General features: G+C 30.6%; 1 protein-coding gene across 1 annotated transcript; it reads left to right on the forward strand.

Moving 5' to 3' along the window:
- The first annotated feature begins 2074 nt into the window (after positions 1-2074).
- On the forward strand, positions 2075-7374 carry LOC108914901 (ER lumen protein-retaining receptor-like). The gene is made up of 3 exons (XM_018720819.1): positions 2075-2279; positions 5534-5793; positions 6676-7374. Exons 1-3 carry the CDS (start codon positions 2186-2188, stop codon positions 7063-7065), a joined length of 744 nt encoding a protein of 247 aa, XP_018576335.1. The 5' UTR covers positions 2075-2185; the 3' UTR covers positions 7066-7374.
- The last annotated feature ends 2039 nt before the right edge of the window (positions 7375-9413 follow it).

Here is a 9413-nt window from a genome sequence, read left to right on the forward strand (position 1 = left end):
GGGGGGGATAAAGAAGCCTCAACCCCCAAAAACGTATCACCCTGTAGATTTTAAAAATCTTTAAAATGCTTGAAATGATGTCCTTATAGGAAGTATTAACCACACCAAATTTTAAATTGATATTTTGAAAAGTGAGCGAGATATTTTAATTAATAGAAAAAAAAAATAAACTTTGACCCCCTGTAGCTCCGCTACTGATCGAGATCGGACTCAAGTTTATATAAACTTTTTTGCTTAAAATGATAAGATCTATCACCCATTTCAGTTTGTGCCTTAAAACCTGAATCACCCTGTATATATTACCTTATGCTATTGCATTTTTTCAATGAAAAATTTTGTTTACGTATATGTATATTTCAACACTGAATATGAATGTATTTAGTTATAATTATTACAATTATTTAAATAATTTTTGTTTAAACAAATTTAAAAAAATTATTTGGAAATTGATTTTTTTGTTATATACAGATAAAAAAAAGAAAAAATAGTACTTTAAAACTATAATTTTTGAAAAAAAAAACTAAATTGCAAATTGATAAATATAATCTAATTGTTAAAAAATAAAAAAAAGAGTGTTAACTTTAAAAATTTACTGTGGCCGTCCTAAGCAACCGATTTCAATTTTTCAAAAACCATTTGAAAGGTTGGGCGGTCTTTTCTATGTGAAAAAATTTTCAAGTATCTAGATGCTTTATTTGAGGCTGTGTAACATATTGAAAATTCGAAACTTTTTTTTGAAAATTGTTTTCAAAAAATTATTTTAATCGATTTTAATGAAATTTGGTGTGTTGTTTTATTATACTCTAAAGTTTTTTTTACCAAAATTAGAATGCCCTCGGAGCAATTAAAATATTTTTAAAAAATTGTCCACAAACTTGATTAGTTTGCCTTTTTAAAAAGCGCTATTACTGGCATATTTCGAACAAAAAATTAATAAAATTAAACCTTTGACTTTATGGTCAGTTATTCCATGTTAAAAAGTACCCTGTGCAGGGACTCCCGAAATGTCGATTCGATGATTCCGAATCGAGATCGAAATAATATCGATATATCGGGACTCTTGAAAATTTTGCCATCGAAATAATATCGAAACCCCGCCCATTCGAATCGATATAATATCNTAATTACATAATTGAAAGCATTAAATTTATTTAGCAGTTATTATTTGGCAACAAAGCCACCGCTGGAACTGCCGCCTATTACCAAGTAGAAGAGTTACCACGCTAAATTTTATAGCTGGAAGCCGGCTAAGGAGACCCTGCTTCCATTTAGGGTTGCCAATTTTCAGCATTTAAGTAGCAGTCTGTAGCGATACGCTATATTGTATGTTATAAAGGTTTTACGTTAATACGTTTAATACGTTTTTTAAAGTACAGAAGAGACAGAAAAAAACAATTTTTTATATATTTTTTTTTTTGAAAACTACGACAAACAAGTATGTATAACCTTATATCGCTAAATTCGCATTTAGAAGGGCTATCTATTTATACTACAAAATATACAGCGTCCTATTAAAAAAAATGTCGGTAATGTTATAGGTCTATCAAGTATGGCTCAAAAGAATAGAAAATATTGCAGAAAAGTGAGAATTTCTACTTACTAATAATTGACCTGTTTCAGCGATTTTTTTAAATTGCAACTAGAAAAAAAATGAACTTTGTGCTATCATTTTGAAACACAGTGCGTATTTTTAATGACGAAAAGCCTAAATAAAATGTTTCAGCGTGTATAATATTATATATGTACTTATAATAATTTCCATACCTATATAGCTTTTTATAAAAAGTTGTAATAATATAAAAAATTTAGTAATGTTTGTCTTTTTTCTTACGTTGTGGGTTATGGCAAAAATAACACTTCGTGTGATTTACGGTACTTTCCGCGCTCGTTATGTAAAATTCTATTTAACTCGGGAATTTTGGAACGATAGACTTGTTCGAAACGGCCTTGACCTTAAGAGAAATACCGCCGCCTCATAATATCTACGATATTTCCACAATACTTTTATTTTGATAAAAATAACTATAAAGACAATCATCGAACTGTTGCATCATATCAATTTCTAACACAATTAATTACTGTTTTGATCCTGTTTAATTCGCGCGCTGACAACGCGTGAAGATCACGAAGAGTATTTTTTTCGACTCTGTTTTATGCATTCGACGTTAAATAGTTTTTTTGTACGATGACGACCGTGTTCCAATTTATCGCAGATTTTCTGCACTTGTTTTCTGTGTTGCACCTTTTAACCAACCTAATTAGACGGAAATCGTGTGGGGGTAAGTAAGCAATTTGCAATTTCCAAAGTAAATGGGGTTCAAGATGAAAAAAAAAAAATCAGTTAGGACATTTGGTTGTTCTTTAAAGTTAAATTTTAAAATATAATTGAGAAAATTCTCAGCTAGAGTTTTACAATTAGGCCAAGTGTTCTTGACTTTAACATAGGTATCGCTTGGTTCAAATAACAAAATGTGTGGACTGTATTTTTTATATTTTTTTTATTCTATCTCAAAATAACCTCTTGCTCGGTTGAGCTCTCGTACAATACTAATACTAAACCACGTCTCGCCGCTCCAGCAGGAATGTTTTCAAAAAAGGGCTTCAGAGGGCGCGCCTATTCGCGACAACCCTTTCCAATGAAAAGAACATAACATAACACCAAGTAAATAAAATTTTTACTCGAAAAAAGTCCTATCCGCAAGATTATTGTAAAATTGTCTAAAGGAACATAATACAAGACATCTCTCATCTCGTGAGTCAAAAACTTTTATTAGCTAACTTTTTCTATTTAAACAAATATGTGAGGAAAACAGTTTTTTCTCTTTGCAGGGAAAAACCATCAATTTTAGCGAAAAGTGACTCTTAGACAGCTTGTAGGGAGTAAAATTATCTACAAAATGAGACTTGTCAAATTAAAATCGGTTAATAAACAAAAAAGTTATTTCAAAAAAAAAACAAGAGAAGTGCCCATTTTTTAATTTGTTTATAACTATCGAATTTATTGTTAAAATTTTATAAAACCTATGACAAGTTGAGAGTTTTGTCATACTTTAAAAGTGTGCCAAAAGTGGGCTCTGTAGGTGCAATAGTTTTCGCACAATTCAATTTGTTTACAACGGAGACTCCAAAAGTTATGAACTTTAAGCCTCTGTACAGGCGTTAATTTTCAACCAAACATGATTCTGAAAACGTCATTCTAATCTTAAAGACGTAATTAAGCGACCTATTGAAACATATCACCGTATTTTTGACATTAACATTCTCAAATTGTGCATTAAAAAATCGTGCGTTTTTCGCTTATAAACAATTTGAATAAAATTGTTGCTATTTATGCTACCTCACCGAGAATAGATTCAATGGATAGCTGGCAAAAAAATACACAATTTTTTTTAAGAAAAAAGCACCCTCTACGACCAACAGGAGCCAAGATAAGAATTTTTTTTAAGACTTAATTTTTTCGCAAAATAAAATTTATGACGTAAACTACGATTTCCCGTGAATTGCACTGAAAAATGTGGAAAATTAACGACCCACGCGCCCTTTAAAGAGAAGGTACTTGCTAAATAAAATGTCCGGCGTGGTGTTGAAATTGATGCGCGCTGTAAAATTTTGCAATATCTAGACCTCTATTCATCGTAAAAATTTCTTTTTTTTTAACCGCGGTAGCTCGACGAAAAAATAATGGGCATATTTACGAATTCGTAGAATAGCCCTGAAACCCAGAAAAAATGCATTTTTATAATTAATTTTTTTTTAATTTACAAAAATGTGACAAAAATTATTATTAAACGAAATATTAATTAAAATTTCAATTCCGGAACTATTTTACTATTATTAAATAAATAAATGAAGTTATCGTTCATTTAAAAAGTTATTTTTCATAAAAATAGAAAAAAAATTATATTTTAAATTGTTGTATTATATTGCATTATATCTATTATTGAAAATGGTTGTAATAAATATTTTTTGAATTAATTTTGATTATGTTGCAAAAATTTTTTTGAGTTTCTCTTTTATTTTCACTAATTTTCCTAGTGTAAATTGAAAATTACTTGTAACAACATTTTTAGCATCCTCAAAAACTAACAAGCACAAAAACTCAACACAATACATTTTGTAAAAGTTATAACCAAAATTTGATTTTAAAAGATCATCTTTGGCGATGCGCACAAAAAAAATAGTCTTATTTTTTTTATCTTCTGGTTCTCTATTTCTTAGAATATTTCAGAGACTACTGTGATTTCAATTTTGAAAATTTTGGCTTTCGGGATTTCGGGGACACCTACTCCCGTTATCTCTCTTTATAAAGCCATTGTTGTAGCGCTTCCGGTTATACCGGAAGTCGTCATCTACACCCTATATATTATTGCATTATCGACAAGATAAATAAAAAATAAGTAAAAATTAGACCAAAGACATGCCTGTTTCAAAAATCGGAACTAAGTCGAATTTTATGTGCTTAAAATTAAATAAAAAATATAGCTAAAAAAAAGCCTAAATTTGTGTATTTGTAGATTGTGGCACTTTTTTTTTGACTTTTAACGTTTTCTTTTGTAATCTCATTATGCTTTCGATATTTTGACAAGTAAGAACGTCTTTTTATGTATTTAAAACAAAAGTCAATTATTTCTCTGAAAAAACTGATCCATACTCTATTTGCCGTACTCAGAAGAGGTCGACGTATAAAACATTGTCTTAAAGTTAACTGTTACAGTTATTGCGTGAATTGTGTCTAGAATGTTTAGATATTATAATTATTAAATATTATTTTCTCATTATCATATTTTATGTAAATGTTGTCTGTTATTCACGTATGTCTATTACGTATAGTCTTTCCGAAGTCAGTTGAACATGTATAAAAACGCCTAGCAATAAAATTTAATGACTTTCATATGCGTATCTAAAAAAGTTTTCTGTTAAAGGTAAAAAATAATATTAATTTGTATATAATGTGTAAAAAATTTCTTTTATTTGTTCATTTTGCCAACAACATATTTTAATTATTTATGTCCTCAAACGATTTTATTATATTGATGGTAAATTTTGGTTATGACATATCAAAAAGCATTTACATTTTCATTAAATTATTATTACTGCTCACAAGAACCAACGGGAAGGTATGAACATATCCGTGACAGGAAAAGATGAGGAAATGTTGTTATCTTAGGTTAGAAAAGTTAATCAACAATAAAATAATTCCGCTGTACTGCTAGGCAATTTGTCAACAACTGAAATTTATGGCCCAGTCGCCCAGTGCGGCTGTGTTTGTGCGCCGTTTTTCCGTGTTCTCATTCTTTAACCGGTCGTATACATTTCAACCACCACCACCTTTAGTTCGACCAGACCTGTATATGGGTATGCCTAAATAAATATAGGAACAAGTTTTTCAAATAGTTGCTGCGTAGCGACCAAACCTAGTATATACTGCCTTCTTTGGTCTTCAATTGAGATCGGAAAGACTATACATCCTTAATAAATATTTTTATACATATTTAAACTAAATATATGTAGATTAAAAAAAAATACATTTTAGGCATCTCAGGAAAAACGCAAGTACTTTTCGCCCTAGTGTACTCCGCTAGATACTTAGATGTATGGACGAATTACATCACAATTTATAACAGCGCTTTCAAGATAACCTACATCATTTTGCACTCCGTCATCGTGGTATTAATATTCGTCATCTTCAGGAAGTCCTACAGAAAGACCGAAGACACATTTTTTACGGAATTGCTGCTGATCCCATGTTTCCTGTTATCACTGCAATTCAACTATGACATGACGTTTACAGAGGTATGTTTATTTGCCATGTTTTTTCAATGATTTGATTTCAAATGGGAAAAATTCGAGACCATGCGCAATGGGAAATATTGGACAAAATTCTCGCCATCTCGTGGTAATCTAAATTCCGGTGAGGTTTTTTCGAAAAAACCCTTTTTTTTAATGCTTAGGGAGCGCCCCAACCTCAATGTCGAAGAAAAAAATTTTTAAATACTCGATGTTCAGTTGTAGGAAAAAATGTTTCAAAAGTACCTGCTATTAATAAAATTGATTATTATGGCCCTTGATGATATATCTGATGTTTTTTCTTCAAAAACCTAACGTCAAAATTATTCATTCTAACCTAAAAGCCTTAAACGAAATTTACATTGGAAAAAGAGTTTTTTTACATACCAAAAGTACGAAATAGATTCAGTAGAACCATACGTAACATGTTATACCCAAACCATGAATTTGAATTTAAAAAACCTAACCTCAAAACCGACATTAACTAAGTTTAAACTCACTAAATTAAGGATTAATAAAAAAAATGAAAAATATCTTTATTGTACAGATTCGATCAACAATTTTTCCGAGAGCACACACCTTATGCCATACTGTACCCAAATCTGACACCTTAACCCAAGAACCTAACCTCAAAACTGGAAAGATTATCAAATCAAATCATTAGAGTGAAAAAAATTGTCACAAAATTATTTTCTTTAATAAAAAGTATAAATGTATTTTGTTTCACTCGGAATTTTTTATATAGTACTGGTAAAACTATTTAATAATTGGCATGCTGATAAAAAAATGTTGAAATATTTTTCAAAATATCTCTTCAACGGTACACCAAAAAAAAAAAGATATAACAAATCGGCAAATTTTATGAAACACCCTGTATGTTATTTTTAGGTTATGTGGTCGTTCAGCATATTCCTGGAGGCAGTAGCTATTCTACCCCAAGTCTACATGATCTGCAGGCAGAGGGAAGTGGAGAAGAGCTTACTGTACTACATGGTACCCCTTGGACTCTACAGGCTCTTCTATATCTTCCACTGGATCTACCGTTACTGTACCGATGGTTATTTTGAAATGATCTCGAATACTGCGGGGGCCATGTACGTTTTTGTATACATCTGTGCCCTCATAGGGTTCTTTTTGTGGAAAATCAAAATTGACAACGACTGTAACAACGTTTTAAGCATGAAGATGTTCTCCGCAAGAGGGAGAGTATGTGATAATGAAACAAAGATTGACACAAAAAAGCTCCGCAATGAACAACTGCTAGTTGAAAAGGTTTAGAGATACTCTAGTACAATGGGTTCATTTAGCATATTTTTTAAATTCATTTTCAGAAAGAAAATCGTAGTTAGTTAATGTGCAAAACAGATTTTTTTTCAACAATTTCTACCTCAAAATAATGAATGATTTTTCGAAACGTTAACTAGGTACAAATAAACAATTTGAGTCGGCGGGTCGAACTAATCGAGTGGTGTGACGTCACAAGTGTTCTGTGAATAGCTTCAAACGTTTTACAAATTAGAAATTATTAATAAGTAATGTAAATATCGAATTATTTATAAATAAATTATTTTTGACATTTGTTTTTAAATTTGGATGTTTTAATTTCTGTATCAAATTGTCAAGCAAGATGATCCTAGCCAAGGCACTGCTTAAATTTTTTAATCAAGAAGAAACAGATGCTGCTAAACTACAAGTGAAAATATTACCTATTCTCAAATGAGAACATTGTTATCTGTCTACTGGGAAGTTGTCCTATTTGAAATAAATAGAAATGGAAATTGTGAAGCACCAAATTTGGTGTTTTTATTGCTTCAGAACAGCATACTACACACATGGATAATATATAACCTCGTGTAACACTTCATATCTGCTTTTTGGAAATTTGATTCCACAAATAGCATTATCAAAAATAATGTTATTGCTCTCTGACCCCGATTTCATGCGTCAAGGTTTGTTCATTATCCAATTTCAAGTTCATGTATTAAGATAAAAATTTTAAAAATGGCAAGTCCAGCCTTCAATTATACAGGGTGTTTTCAAAAGAAGTAGCACAAATGGTACCGGTACTACCGGTGAATCTACAGCTAAAAAGAACGCGTTTTTCAAGATTAGGCTAATTTTTGCTGGATTACTACCTTCAGTACAATTCACATAATAAAAGTGTTAGATCCTTAGATCTGAGCGAAGTCCGGAATATTTTCAAAATTGCAAAAAATGTTTAAAAAATTTAAAAAAATACCTATTTTATCTGAGTTTTTTATTTATATCTTGGAATCTATGCATTTTGAAAGAATGTTGAAAAGGAAATATTTTAGAATTGAATTTTGCACAGTACACTGCAAAATAGCAATAATTCATGAAAAAAAAGCAAAATAATTAAGTTTTTTGGATACATTTTTAAAAATATTTTAATTGCTCCGAGGGCATTCTAATTTTGGTAAACAAAATTTAGAGCAAAATAATTCTTTGGAAAAAAAATTTCAAATTTTCAAAATTTTGCACAGCCTCAAATAAAGCATCTAGATACTTGAAAAATTTTTTCACATACAAAAGACCATTCAAACTTTCAAATGGTTTTTGAAAAATTGAAATCGGTTGATTATAGATAGATAGATAGCTTTATTTGACCATTTGATATACAATAGTACATTTATGGCAAGTCAGAATACACAAAAAAAGAACACAAAGATAAAAACTAGTATGTGTATATAAATAAAATTACTAAAAAAAAATTATAATTTTAAAGTACTCGGAATGACGCTTATTTAAAAAAAAAGTTAAATTCCATTTATTGTATCTCGAGATATAAACGGTCAAAGTTTATCGGCATTTACCGTTAATTTATAAACACCACTATCTTTTGATCCAGTGGCTTCGTTTTTCCAAGTTCTAAGTTGGAAATTTTCATATCCATATTATCGGCAACATAGATAAATCAGCGGAAAAGCTGTCGCTCGCACGCGACTCAAAACACGAAAAGTGAGGGAGGGGGCTTTCGCTCCGAGACTGAATTCGAAGGTTCAAAATGCGAATGTACGAAAAAAACTGCATTATCTCGGATTCTAATGGACCAATTTCGATCTTTTTCTTAATCTGATGTCTCGCAAGCCAAGGAATTCGAATATCGTAATGCCAACTGTCTAATTTGAACATATTTTGTTATAAATAAAGTTTATTATTTACGCATTAACTATATACAGGGTGATTCAGGTTTTAAGGCACAAACTGAAATGGGTGATAGATCTTATCATTTTAAGCAAAAAAGTTTATATAAACATGAGTCCGATCTCGATCAGTAGCGGAGCTACAGGGGGTCAAAGTTTATTTATATTTTTCTATTAATTAAAATATCTCGCTCACTTTTCAAAATATCAATTTAAAATTTGGTGTGGTTAATACTTCCTATAAGGACATCATTTCAAGCATTTTAAAGATTTTTAAAATCTACAGGGTGATACGTTTTTGGGGGTTGAGGCTTCTTTATCCCCCCCCCCCAACTTTTTCGTAGTACGCCTCTGACATCTTCCAGTTAGCAAATTGGGTGGCTAGTTCAATTTAGAGGGTTTTTTTGCTTTTCAATTTTGTTCGAGAAAACAACCGTTTTCGAGATAAATAAGCATATCCGT

The sequence above is a fragment of the Anoplophora glabripennis genome, unplaced genomic scaffold (assembly GCF_000390285.2).
Source record: "Anoplophora glabripennis isolate ALB-LARVAE unplaced genomic scaffold, Agla_2.0 scaffold1186, whole genome shotgun sequence".
Taxonomy (NCBI): Eukaryota; Metazoa; Arthropoda; class Insecta; order Coleoptera; family Cerambycidae; genus Anoplophora; species Anoplophora glabripennis.

What these genes read in the sequence shown, in the direction of transcription:
- LOC108914901 (XM_018720819.1), top strand. Translation starts at nt 2,186, where the DNA reads ATGACGACCGTGTTCCAATTTATCGCAGATTTTCTGCACTTGTTTTCT. An exon ending in TAGACGGAAATCGTGTGGGG is followed by an intron (nt 2,280 to 5,533) that starts GTAAGTAAGCAA and finishes AATACATTTTAG; the next exon opens with GCATCTCAGGAAAAACGCAA. An exon ending in ATGACATGACGTTTACAGAG is followed by an intron (nt 5,794 to 6,675) that starts GTATGTTTATTT and finishes TGTTATTTTTAG; the next exon opens with GTTATGTGGTCGTTCAGCAT.